At 37.4% G+C, this 14461-nt stretch overlaps 1 protein-coding gene across 5 annotated transcripts in view; it reads left to right on the top strand.

Moving 5' to 3' along the window:
- The window catches only part of RAPGEF6 (Rap guanine nucleotide exchange factor 6), a 169134-nt gene that overhangs the window by 65851 nt on the left and 88822 nt on the right, over positions 1-14461 (top strand). For all 5 annotated transcript variants that reach the window (XM_069483583.1, XM_069483584.1, XM_069483581.1 and 2 more), the window contains exon 7: positions 11832-11963. In XM_069483583.1, coding sequence (XP_069339684.1) covers positions 11832-11963 — 132 coding nt within the window. The remainder of the gene's footprint in view (positions 1-11831; positions 11964-14461) is intronic.

Here is a 14461-nt window from a genome sequence, read left to right as displayed (position 1 = left end):
GTTAATTTTAAAATGAGGCTTCATTTTCCTGTCGTGTTTACATACGGCTCTCTTCTAAGTATTGGACAGATGTTGTATTTTGAGAAAAATTAACACTACTTTAAAATTTTGGGTTTGCATGTACTGTTAACGTACTTGACTGACGACGACATACGCGAAGTCTGTTCTTTTGTGCTTGTGTGAAAGTGCTTGATACAACTGCACAGCGCAGGGGAAGTAGAAGCATGGTGGTGCCTTTTATTGTTCGTGCAATTTCACTGATTCTAATTATAGAAGCTTACATCACCTTAGCTGATGATGACGGCTTCTCCCTTTTGCATTTTCTTCCCCTGTCGCTCCCTTAAGGATGGATCGTATTTCATGGTGCACATGTGGCCTGCTGGTGGCTTTGACAGAGTTTCTCGACGGCACAGGGGACTGGTCAGTTGGTGGACGTAGATGACAGTACGCTGAAGCACACGGTTTCTTATGACAGAGTAGAAGGAGACTGGACTCTGGCTTCCCTTCCTTCAGGAAGGCTGTGGAATAGGTGGGATGCAGTTTGAAAGCTGGAATTCCTGAGGGACACCAGTAATTAGAGTTAACCATGTCTGATAGCTACAAAGATTCATTTCAGATGTTCAGGTTAAGCAGAGAGCAAAGGGGATGGAAAAGCTTTCGATGATCCTTTAAAAGGACTTGTATGTTACCTCTGACCATTGCAGCCATTTATTCATTTATTTTCCAAAAGGATTAAAGTGCTTTTACTATATAAATCAGTACATTTAACAGTTTATATTTCAAAGACCAAATACTTATCACTAAAATACAGAAATGAGGGCCCTGTTTCTTTTATTTTGTAAAACTACAGGGTAATTCTTTTGTTCCTCACTTCCTTTTGATTGTGGCTTCTCTAAATTGTGATTATAGTATTTCACCGTGCAGGTAGGGAATAAATGGTATGACTGTGCCTGAGATTAGTATAAATCTTGTTTTTGTTACTGTTGGTTTTTTATTTTTCATAATGCCCAGAAGTACATCCTCTGATAGCTCACCTTTGTCTGTGGTGACCTTTCCCCTCCCCCCTCCTCAGTGTTGTCACACACTGACGTGAAAGATACGCTGGCAGTTCAGTAACTGGCAGAACCTTAGCTTTGGTTTTCTATGCAATAAGATTTCCAATGTTTCAGTCTGTATTTTTTGTTTATAGTTTATACAGATAACATAAATTTTAATAACTATATGGCATTTACATTTTTGTAAAAAGATTTCTTAGTGGTTTGAAGCTTTGCAAACTCAACACACATTGCTTTTTAAACACACACACACCTTTTTAAAGCTAAAGAAGATGATATCACTATGGCTTTCCATCATGGCATGTCCTATGCAGGGGAAATGGGTTCTCCAGTTGCTGTCCTATAGTGATAATTCCTAGACAATGTATAGATCAGGACTTTCTCCCTTGCTGCAGTTACTTTATTTGAATTGGTAAGATAACCAGATGAGATCATGATAAAATTCTGAAAGTGATACAAGTGAAAAATAGGTCATTTACCTAATTGTTTTAGTTATTAATTGATAAATTACTGACTATTCTCAAAAGATGTTTATTTCTTCCTTCAGTAATTAATTAAAAGGTTAAGTCATTATTTCATCAGAATGCTGTTAGCTTGACAGGCTGAGTATGGAATTTGGCTGTTTCTTGGTATTATTTGCACAGGAAGATTTTACTTGATAGGATTACCATTCAGTTCCCTAGAATAGCAGCTACTATGAGATGATTTGATAGAACAAGGAAAAGGATGATGTCATCTTCACTTACAAGCCAAACTAAAGAAAAAGAGAGTTTTATTCCTTTATTGAGTTGATGTTTACTACAGTAGGTCTAACATATGGCATTAGTGGATTACGTTTCTTACACAGGGCCGCAGTTTTTTAAAGCAGCTAAGAGATGGCTGTCTCCCTTGCTCAGCTTGAGGTCCCCCTTTGTGTGTTATCAGCATGGTTTATACAAAGGGGGAAGGTGAGCATTGGATTTTGCTTTTTGACTTGGCTGTGATATATTCTGTTGATGCTATGTGCAAATGTAATTGTTCTCAACTGAAATATTCTTGAATCTTACTACAAAGATTTATGTACAAAATGCTTGTCTTTTAAGAAATTTATCATTAGCACAAGTTTGTCTTCATCTACACTGAAAGGATGTACTATCATTTTTATATTTTAAAGAATGATTGATATTAGGTTTTAATTTATACTTGAATACTTAATATTTATTGAAATTCCAATTCATTTATAGTCTTCTTTAATTAAATTTAAAAAAAACTGGTGCTTGAAAATCAACCTGTACAGGAAACTAGAGTCATGCTTATTTGTAATTTGTGAGATTTAATCTTATATTTGAATGCAAATACTGTGTATCTTTTTGGAATTTTGGAATTTTTGCAGAAAATAATTCTGAAGTTCTGTGGAAATAAAAATTCATAAATCATGTATTTTGAAAGTATTCAGAATGATACTTAGTTTTACTTAAATTCTAGTCTACTTACTGCTAGTAAGTAGCAGTGTAATTCAGATTGACAGTATAGTGTTGTTCTGAAAGTGATTCAGACCTTGCCCCAAAGGTATTGAAAACTCATTTTTGTGTGTGTGCCTCATGACAAGATGTTTCTTCTGCAGTCAGTGGAGTCATTTGTTGCAATACCTGTCTCTCAGGTAATTATCTCCTCTTATGTTGCACACCTCCTTCTCCCCCAAATGAAAGTGTTAGGTGAATAAAACAAAATAATTGTTACTTTGATTTGTTCACTGATTGTTATTCTCATAATTTCTCTGCCTAGAGGTGTTAACTATCTAACTGTATTTCACCATTGGAAACTGTCTTTTGCCATTGGCAGGCACCATTGCCAGCTCAAGTGGGCGTATCTGCAGTAGGTGCCTTGTGGCAGAAGCAGAAAGAACAAGGATAGGTACTTAGGGGTATTGTGTTTTCAGATGGAAAAGGGTGTGGCAAAATTAATTTGTTGGTGTTTTTTTGTTGTTGTTGTTGTTTTTTGGTAATTTTTATACAAAAATGGTGTAATTTCCTTTAGTCCAAGCTCACTTTGGAAGCGAGTTTAATCATTTTCTTCTGAGTTTTTCTGGCTGCTTGTCTCTTTCTAGGAATTGAGCTACAGAAAAATACCACATTATATAGATTATTCTTCCTCAAAGGAGTTGGTAAATGCTACAGCTATTGTGCCTGTGATTTTTTTTTTCAGCTTTCTCTTGCAAAATGAAGTTCTGTTGTTTCCCTTTAAATTTACTATTTACATACAAATCTTAGTACCAGTTTTTTTTTATATTTTTAATGTAAATTTAAAATGATCCAGAAGGTTATACCTTTCAGAACAGTTATATGATAAATAGCAAGTTTTGCAATCAAAAACCCCCGAATTAGTGGTGTTGCAAATACATATGTGACATCTGAGAACTAGGCTGCCTTATGTATTTGGAGTGCAAGACTATGTTACCAGAGCTAATTATTTTCCCTTGGGAGGACAATACTGTGTTAAATGTGAATAATAATATTAGGAAATATGGCTTCCCAGATACAGCTATGTGTCACTGTACAGAATTAAAAAGCAAAATAGATTTTTAAAACTGAAATAGAACAGGTGCTTAAGCCAATTTTTTTCTTACAGAATGTAGCTTGCTGACATGTCTCAGGAAAGGGAGGGGAGGTGTGTGTGTGTTTTCAGTAAACTGCTCTTTGGGCTACATCTGCAGATACAGTAGCCAATTGATCTAATGCAGTTTCTGAAGGCTTTCTGTACAGGTGATGTCATCCTTTTAGCTCTATTCTCCTCCCACTCTCTTTCCTTCTTATTAGATATTTCATCTTACTGCAGAGCATAGAATCAATAGGAGCTTCTCCTTAGGGAGCTGCTGTGAAACAGGCAAGGACAGTAGGAATTAAGACACGCTAACATAGTCTTGCTTTAGCAGAAGATACAGCGTTTTTGTACCATATCATATGTAAATTTTTAGCCAGAAAAGCCAGAATTACATCAACAGTGCTATTTTACTGATGCATTAGAACAAGAAGCAGTACTGCAGAGCTAGCTGTAAATAGTGCATGTGAAAGGAGAAAATCATTTGAATTTTGGAGATTCTCAGACATTCTACAGGACAAACCTGTTACAGCATATTATCTTCTAACTATCATTTGCTCAACGGTTGATTTAAAAAAAAAAAAACCCTCTGGTGGCTAAGAATATAAAGAAGAAACTTTAATCTTCAGGATACAGTATTTGCTTCTGATGCAGAAGAATTGCTGCAGTGCTTGTGCTACAGAATGAAATAAGTTGAAGAAAAGACAAAGCTGTATTACAGAGAGGAAAGGTTTCACAGAACCCAGGAACACAGATTCGGTGCATGTTGCCTTATTTGCTTGATTGATACTGTATTAACTGTTGTGCTACCATTTTGCATGTCTGTGCCAGATGCTTGAGGACGCATGTGTATGTCTGTATGCTCTGAGCCAGAAGTATAAACACCGTGATTTACTGTGATTTGCTTGTTCAAGTGAACATTTTGATGAGAACTGTTAGAGTTATCAAGAACAATATTCTAAGCTCCTGAAAGCTCCTGATTTTGGTTTCAAAGGGGGTTTGGAGAGGCTGCCTTTATATAACACTGCAGTGGTGTATGATTTGTAAAAAGAAACTTAACAGAATTTTGTCACCATACGTATCAGTGTGGCTGTGGTTTGAAAAGGAAACTACTCTTTTCAGCCTTGGAAATGGCTTTTCTTGTTCGCTGTTATGCCAATTGTCTTCAGCCATGGGCCTCCAAAGTAAGTAATTGTTATTCTTTTCTATATACTCTAGTTGTTAAATTTGCAGTGTATTTTGAATGTAAATGAGTTTTATTGTGCTATTATATTTTCTAAACGTTAAAAATGAGAACTATAGAGCAGTCTAAAAAGCTCATTCTCATTGCCATTTTGATTTTTAATTTGAAGAAATGTCTAAAACATTCAGTGTGACTTCTAAGAAAATTTGAAAAGTGCCTTTTGATCTGAAGACTTAAAATGCAGTGCATTTGAGGTGTACTCTCTTCAGACTGAATTGTTATTTTGATTATGGCTATTTTTGTACTTATCTGTGATCATTCTCTTTAACTTAAGTGTATTCTGTTGCTTCATTTCCTTAAATAGTTGATATATTTAGATATATTAGTCAAATCTCTACCTTATATTATACAACATTTTCCACTGATAGGTGCTATCAGATAAATTGACTGAATTGTGCTATTTTATGAAGCCTAGGTGATAATTCTTAAGCAGTGAGATACTATGAAGAAAATACTCATTATGAAAAGTAATTATGTGAAAATATTTAAATAATGTTCCTAAGTATTTTCAAAGTAGTAGTAAGTAAACCATTAGTGGCTTGAGACTATTTAAGGTCATCTGTCATAGTTGTCATTTTCAAACAAACATATTAACTCACAGAGAAGCACAATGCCACACAACAGGCCAGGCTAGGTTGCAGGAAAATATATACTATAATTGAGTAAATTTTAGTGTTCATAGTGGCAGTTTATATAGTCTGTAATTTGATGTCAACTTGAAGTAATCTTTCCTGTTGTTATGTTGATTTCAAAATGAAAAAGTATGAATTTTTAGTTTCCTTTTATAAAACTAAATGCTTTAGAAAACTCTTAAATTATAACACTTAATATGTTAAGATTTCTTCATTGTACTCTTGAATAGAGACAGACACAATAGAGGCACCTCTTAGGATGGTCTGAAATCATGTCTTTGTTTAAAGATTGTCCTGTCAGTGGTGACTAAGGGAGAAAGGCTCTGATGGCATCGTGGCGTGCGGTTTTATCTGGCCCAGCTCACTGCATGTCTTTTTCAAAGGCAGCTTCTGAAGGACGTTTAAATTCACCATCCATTTGGCAAACAGGTGATTGAAATAGAAAGAGATGAAAAGAAGCGTTGGTACACAGTGTAGTGTGCTATTATCTGCTGAGGCCTGGGTGGGCCCTTAGTGCAGATGCCACCTGTGGGGCCCAGGCAGTGCCGGTGCTTGATAGTGACACTGCTGAGGTTCAAAGCCACTTATAGAAAGGACATGTAACAAAGCTTCAAATAAAATTAAGAATGAGATATAGGGGTTGTTTTTTAAGATTACCAACAAAAATGAGCCTTTGTGTAGGTACTGGTAGCCAACTTTTGATCCAATATTTAATAAGTATAGAAGAGTCAAAGAGGATTTTAAAGATTAGATTCCAAGGTTTCATTAAATGCCAGCAAATATTGTATGAGCAGAATTCTGTGATTGGTACTTTACTGTGTAAATTAAATATTTATGAGAGTACGTATCTCCTTCCCTCTTTCCGTTCCCCGATCTCTCGCATTACTGTTGATGGAGTTTTAACTCCGGATTGTGACTAAACACATAAAACTTGTTATTAATTTTTCATACTTGCTACTTTTGGTTTTCTGCTACATTTTACTGGTTTTTATTTTTATTTATTCATGTATTTTGCCCATGCTAATACATACTTGCATTTTACTACTCCTGAATTCATTTATTTTCTTGATAAAATAAATAGTTATATCAGCAGTGTTCTGTGGGGGGATGAACCTTAAGTCCTTGTATGGTCAAATTGCCTTCCTTACTCTTACAATAATTGTTTAGTTGGATATAAAATAATAAATTCTAAAGTCTTTTCCCTTTAGCCTTTTGAAAAAGTTAATGCACTGTCTTTTGGTATCTAGTGTTGCTCATAAGTCTGAACTCATTATAATTCTTGTTCCTTTATTAAGTACTCTGTTTTTCTTCTTTTTAGTGATTAGTTATGTTTTTTTTTTTTTTTTTGTCCTTGATGCCATAAAATTTTACCATGGATTGTCTAATGTTGTGTTTTGTTTCCTCTTCTTGGCACTGGAGCACTCTTTCAAGCTGAAGATTCTCATTTGTCTTCAGTTGTGAAAAATGTATTTTTTTAAAATTGCTACTCCTTTATTTTCTCCCCTCTCTCAAGGTATTACAACTCTGAGTGTGTCCATAATGCGTCTAAACATTTGTTTCATACTTTATTCTCACTCACCTTGTACATTCTGTTTGATCTTCTAGCTCACTAATTACATTCTTCATGTGTGAACAGTTGCTATTCTGCTAGTCATCTTTTAAATTTATAAATGTAAATCATTGTATTATTTACTTCTGAAATCTCTTAAGTGATGCTTTTTCATAACTACCTTTGTTTTATAACTTGCTTTCATTTTATGGATGCTATTCTTTTTCTTACTGTTTTGTTAGTTCTTTCTTCAAGTGTAAATTCTTCTTGGTTGAGTTTTTTGGGTTTCTTTCCGGGGGTTGACTTAGCCTGCATGATTCTTAGCTGGAAGCTCACCTTCCTGGTCTATTAGAGTTGCTTGGTTGAGTTGACTGATTATTAGGTAGAGAAGGCATTGTTACCACATTGGCTTCTGTTTTCCTGCTCCTACAGTCTCTGGTTGGTTTATATACAGCTAAAACTACAGGTAATTTCTTTGTCCTTATCTTTTTTGTTTTCCCTTGAGACAGGGTCTTGCTTTGTTGCCCAGACCAGAATGCAGTGGCATCATCACAGCTCACTGCAACGTCAAACTCCTGGGCTCAAGTGATCCTCCTGCCTCAGCCTCCTGAGTAGCTAGGACTATGGGCATGCGCCACCACTTCTGGCTAATTTTTGTATTTTTTGTATAGATGGGATCTTTCTATGTGGTTCAGGCTGGTCTTAAACTCCTGGCCACAAGCAATCCTCCTGCCTCGGCCTCCCAGAATGCTGGGATTACAGGCATGAGCCACCACATCTGGCCCTTATCTTTCTTTACCTATCCACAGCATTCATCATGGCTGATAACTCTCTCCTTTACAGATTTTCTTCAGAGTAACAGAGTCTTCACCATGACCCACTCACTGTACAGTGTGTGATCTCTCCTATTCCCTTTGTCTTCTACAGTACTTCTCCTTGTTCACTCCAGCCACATTGGTTTCCTTGCATGTTCTCAAACTTGCCAAGCATTCTTAAACGGATTTTCTGTTTTCTCAACAAGTCTGTCTCCATTTACTTTCATAAATTCACCATTAAATGTGAATATTGATTAAAAGTTTCTCTGTGGTTTCAAAAATATTAAAGTGGGGAGAAATATATGTCTTAGAATTGAAAAATTCTAATATCAAGTCATTTAGCAACTTCCCTCTAACTCTCATCTTTCAGTAAAAGTAATGAGTTAGGAATGCTCCATGTTTCCCCGTGGTTTTGCGTGCTCCAGCACAGTGTGGTGGTCTCCTGGTGGGCACACCCAAGGCTCCTAAGATTAGATACAGCTGTTTTCTTTAGCACTTGGAGAAATTTTAGATTCTCCATAAAGCAGGCTCCAGACTGCTTTTTAGACCTTAGAATCTATTTAACTCTGTCAGCTTACACTTTTCTTTGTATGTCACTCTCTTTAGTCCTGGAAGCTCTCTTATAATTCTAATGACTTAATTTTCACTATGGAAAGGCCTCCTTCTTGTGCTTTGACTAATGTCTCCTGTTTCTCATATATATGTGTGATTTTCTTCTATTTCATCTTCTTTGCTTCCAGAGTAATCTTTTAAAAAGCAAGTATCTTCCAGTCACTTTCTTGCTTAAAACTCTTTAGTAGTTCTCTGCTAATATAGGAAAAATTAAAGCACCCAAGAACGCCACATCTGAACCTTGCTCTCCTGTATACATGTCCAGCTGAGCTGGTTGGTTACTGTTTCCTGAATGCGTCATGCTCATTCAGGCCTCTGGCCTAGCACTGTTCAACAGAAATACAATGTAAACCACATATGTACTGTTAAACATTTTAGTAGCCACATATTTTAAATGTAAAAAGAAATAGGTGAAGTTAATTTTTAATAATAAATGTAACATATCCAAATTATTATTTCAATATAATAAACAATATAATTATTAATGAGGTGTTTTACATTTTTTATTTTTTTGGTACTAAGTCTTCTAAGTCCAGTATGTCATTTCATACTTACGGCGGGTCTCAGTCTGGACTGGCCACACTGCGGTGCCTGTTTCCGTGTGGCACTCGCGTTGCCCCATGAGACACTGCAGTTCTGGGGCTTCGTCGGTATTTTAGTCTTAATCATCCCCAGGACTCAGTATTTTCACTGCTTTCTACCCCTGGTGAGAACGAAGTCTTTCTTTTTAAGTTACATTTATTATTTTATTATTTTAATTTTTTCTTGTAATCTCCCAGACCTCGGGACTTTTACTCATTCTTGTTATAACTAGCATCAGGTATACACTAGATGGGATTGTCCCAAAATATTATTTCTTACATTGGAAGGATATTAATAAGAATATTGGGGAGAAGTGAGTTTGAAGAATGCTGAGTGAAAAAGATCTCTTTATTGTAGGGCTTCTTGGACCCTCCATAAATATGTTTGTTGTAAAGAGCTAAGGAGCATATAATATGACATTGTGTTCCAATTTGCCATGGAACCTTTTTTTTTTTTTTTTTTTTTTTTGCAGTATACCTATGAGTTTTATTCCTGAAATAGTATTCCACAGTGTGTCCAGTTAGAAAGTGCAATGCTGTGTGAAGTATTGAATGCACACACACTGCTGAAACTTGATTTGTCCAAATATCCATGGAGCCCTTGTGAGCAGCAGTGACAGTGTTCAGAAATCAAATACATTCATTCATGTCTTCTGCAAATGCTGAATGAGCAGGCATTGTGTGCGGGGTAGGTGTTGCTATGCTAGGCCTTCACTAGGTAGTAAAAGTGAAACATATACTTGGCTCTTTATATCCATGGGTTCTGCATCCTCAGATTCAACTAACCATAGAGTGAAAACATTTGGAAAAAAAAATTCCATAGGTTTCCAAAAAGCAAAACTTGAACTTGCCATGTGCTGGCCACGTGGATGACGTGATACGTAGGCACACGCTGCTGTCACCTCCTGCGACTTCACAGATCCTCAGTGTCCTCCCAGCATTTGTTCACTACTTGTGTTGTGTGCACCCTTCGTTTCTAGGAAAAAATGGCTCCTAAACAGCAGTAAGTGATCAAAGTAACAAGGTTATCCTGCAGAGGCTAAGAGGGAGCAGAAAGTACTGTCTCTTGACAAGGAAATAAAAACGTAGATGTTTTGAAAAGTGGCATGTTGCTTGCCAAAGTGGGCCGTAAGGTCAGTGAGAATGAATGGGGCGTTTGTACAATAAAGCAGAAAAGAGCTGAAATTTGTCTGCCCTGCAACAGCAAGAATGGTTTCTCTGGTTGGGGTGAAGTACTTGCAAAGACAGAAAACATCAGGTGTGTGGCTAGGGGACATACCACAGAACTATGTCCCTGTAGGGCCAGGTACGTTGACTCACACACCTTAATCCCAGCACTTTGGGAAGCTGAGGCGGGAGGATCAGTTGAGGCCAGGAGTTCAAGACCAGCCTGGGCAACATAACCTTAATTCAGCATCAGGTATTGTGAGATGATTCTAAAATCAGTATTAATTTACATTTGGTCACATTTACTCTTAGAGTATAATTTACTCTCCAGGGTCCCGATCTAAATATGGCCCTTCCATTCTAGCCCTTGGGATTTAGCTTTTTTCCCTTTAGCCAGTGACTTTCAGAAGTGCTTCTCAGCCTATTGGCCTCTTCTTTAGGGTTCAAAAATATTCTTAGGAGTAAAAGCAACCTCAAAGTTCAGATACTGTGTGTGTAGTTTGTGTGTATATCCAGGTTTTCTGTTTATCTTAGTGATAGGATTCGTCTGAATTACCTAACCCACCATTATCCCCAGGGGAATTGCGTGATGTAGTTTCTTTGTGTGTAGTTTTCATAATTACAGTAACCCTCTTGAGATAATATTTAATTCAGACTTGACTGTTTTCTCCTTTAGAGTATATTTAATTTACACTCTGTTTCTTTAATGTTTTCCTATAGTAAAGCAATGAGAAACCCTGTTTTAAAAATTAAATTGATTTTTCTTAATGGTTCTGAATAGCAAGTTGCAGAGAAATTATTTGGAAAATATATAAGCATACCTCCTGTATAAAACTTTAAGTACACTGGAACACAGTGTTTCTTGTCTTAACTCCTATAGCATTTATTTTGTGAGCTGTCTGTCTTATTTTATGATTTGAAATGTATTGTACAACCTGTATCACTGATGAGAGCGTGGCCATGTTAAAGATGGGGTGGTGGAGTCGTTTCCTGCTCGTGTTTCTTGCATCCCTGCACCTAGCACAGACATTCATTAAATCATTTCGATCACTAATAAAGCTTTCAGGGGCCAACTACAAATTAATACCACATTAAGTGTAAAATTGTGTACAGTATTTCTTGGAATATTAAATATAGTCAATTTGTTACTTGTCCTAAGTCTTGCTGCCAGCAGACAGCAAGATAATTGCTGTTTTATCCTGGTATTAGCCACCATTTTGTATTAGTAAGGGGATGCGTGCGTGCGTGTGTGTGTGTGTGTGTTTTCATAGCATTCCTACCCTGTACAGTGGAAACAGCTGATACGATTATTGGAGGAAGAAGAAGGGGCTGAGTTTTTCCTCTGAAATACCATCAGTAATTGTAGTCTTTTTTGAGTTTAGTGCGTTTACCACTATAGGCTTGCCTAACAGTTTCAGAGAGTACAATTGGTTATTATAATTTCAAAATATTTTTGCTAAGAATGAGAATTTAGGTTAGAAATGAGGTTGCACAGCAGTGTACATAAAACAAAAATGTGTTGCAGAAGTTACAGTGTATCAAGGACTTTTAAAAAGGTAAAGTTTGACATTTGGAATAACTTAAACTATTTTTTCTTCAGCTTCCGGCTGATCTCACCAAGATGCACCTCACAGACAGCCCTCATGCGCAGGTGACTCACGTGTCCTCTAGTCAGTCTGGCTGCAGCATTGCCAGTGACTCTGGGAGCAGCAGTTTGTCTGACATCTACCAGGTAAGACCTTGGGAGTTTTGTGCTGTGTATACAGCTTTTTTATTCCACCAGGTAGCCCTTGCTTGCGCCTCACGTGGTCACTTATCTTTTAATTTGGGTATGAAATTCAAGCACAAGTCCTATGGAAAAATATGCTTTATATGCTGTTTCAAATTTGTAAGCCAAATTAAATGATCTGTGTTTTTAAAATGATGAAGTTTGGTCCAGCAATGGATATAGTGTTCGCTTTCATCTCTTTTATCCAGGTGAATCCATATTAATATATAATGCTTCCTTTGGTTAAAAAAAGGTTCTTGAAACAGCTGAACTTAAACCTATAAAAAGACAGATTTTTATTATAATGGATACATCTTCTATAATTAGAAGTCATGAAGAAAATTTGAACTTGAGCTGCTTTTGCATTACAAAGCCTCTATTGTAGTATAACCTGAATAAGTAGCAAATTAAATAGTATATTTATAGACTTTTCCATTTTTAAAAACCCAGTAGGAACACTTTGTCAAACCTCCTGAGCTCTTCGGTGATCCTTTTAATTGTAGGGAGAAGGTTCTGGGAAGACCCGTAAGCTGAGAGAATCCTCAACAATCCTGCTAAAACTGAACGCAAGTTAGGTTCAGGCCAGAGCAGTCTGTTTCTGGATCCAGATCGTGGGACTTGTATGATGTGTTCTTTAGTCTGAGACGTGGAGAACAGTTCCCCTGGGGTGTGGGGCTTGATATCCTGGAGCCCTGTCGTTGATTCTGTCAGAGATGATGGATCTAGAACACTTTTAATAAAATAACTAGCATGATATTGAGGGTTGGTTTGTTCAGGAATTCAAATGTACCATTTATTCCAGGGCTGTCTAATAGAAATTTAATGTGAACCGCATATTCAATTTTAGATTTTCTAGTAGCCACATTAAAAAGAGTAAAAGGAGGCCACGCGCGGTGGCTGACGCCTGTAATCCTAGCACTTCGGGAGGCCGAGGCGGGAGAATTGCTTGAGGCCAGGGGTCTAAGACTAGCCTGAGCAAGAGCGAGACCCTGTCTCTACAAAAAATAGAAAAATTAGTTTGGTGTGGTGGCGAGCACCTGTGGTTCCAACTACTCGGGAGGCTGAGGCAGGAGGATCGCTTGAGCCCAGGAGTTTGAGGTTGTCTTAAGCTATGACAATGCCATTGCACTCTGCCTGGGCAGCAGAGCAAAGCCCTATCTCAAAAAAAAAAAAAAGAAAAAAAGTAAAAGGAAATGTAAAATTAATTTTAGTAATTTATTTAGCACAATATATCCAAATATTATAATTTTAACATGTAATCAGTGTCTTAACATTGATTATTATAAATGGGTTACTTTGCATTCCTTTTTCGTAAGTCTTCAAAAGCCAGAGTTCACGGCACATCTCAGTGCAGACTGGCCATATTTCTAATGCGAGTCGCCACATGTGGCAAGTGGCTACCGTACAGCACAGACCTGTGAAAGTTGCATCATCGTTGTCTGAGGAAAACGTTGCAGACTGTGATTCTACAGAGTTACCCAGATTCGGGTATTTTGGAAAATCAGCCTTTTTCTGTTAAGGGAAGTTTGCAGGCTCATACAAGATGGAAAAAAGTCACTGTCATTTTTTGGTTTATGTGTGGCTTTTCTCAGTAAAGGTCATTGCTGTGGGTGTCTGCATCTCCTTTTTTGCCATTTTACAGTATAGAGAACAAGGAATTCTACGTGTTCACCATTTTACAGTAGCCAGAAAAAAAGAAAATTTTTTTAAAAGTTACAAGCAGTGCAGTGGCTCGGGGGCCACTCACTGTGGTTCACGTCAGGACTCCATGCATGCTGCCCCTCCCTGAAAGAAATGTATAAGAAGTAAAAATTGTTGCACACCTCAAAATCAAAGTAGAGCTGTGGCTTCTCTGGACTCTGTTTTTCCAGGAAAGGAATCCTAAGGAAGACTAACCCTGGATCATTGAAGTTCAGGGATTTGGCTATAGATTTCTCTCGGGATGAGTGGTAATGTCTGGACCTTGCTAAGAGAGGCTACATGGAGATGTTGTGTGGACAAATTATAGGAACCTGATCTCACGGGGATATTTACATTTCTAAGCCAGATGTGATCCAGTTTTTTGAACAAGGAGCAGTGCTCTGGGTCATTGTGCAAGAAGGGATAAAAAGATGGCACACAAGTGGAGATTAAGGTTACTTGGAAAGGCAGAGTGCTTTATTGTGAAGAAGATGATCTGTACACAAATTGTTCCTGTATCTTTGCAAAGATGCTGCAGGCGTTTCTGAAGCGCTACACTGATGATAGCATCTGCAGGTCACCTACCCCGTAGCCAGCCTGGAGCTGGGACCGGAGTGTACCTTACAGGTGGTGTTTGGAGGACCGCGGCCCTCCATGTGACTGTCCTGCTTCCAACCTGGCGTGTTTTCCTTCCTCAGTAGCACTCTCTGCAGTGCGTTCTACCTTGTGAGAGATTCGTTGTAAGGCTGGACAGACTGTAGACAGGCATCTTTGCCGGTTCT

This window comes from Eulemur rufifrons, chromosome 10 (genome assembly GCF_041146395.1).
Source record: "Eulemur rufifrons isolate Redbay chromosome 10, OSU_ERuf_1, whole genome shotgun sequence".
Classification (NCBI taxonomy): domain Eukaryota; kingdom Metazoa; phylum Chordata; class Mammalia; order Primates; family Lemuridae; genus Eulemur; species Eulemur rufifrons.
Note: the sequence above shows the minus strand (reverse complement) of the source record. Positions and strands in the feature narration are given on the sequence as shown.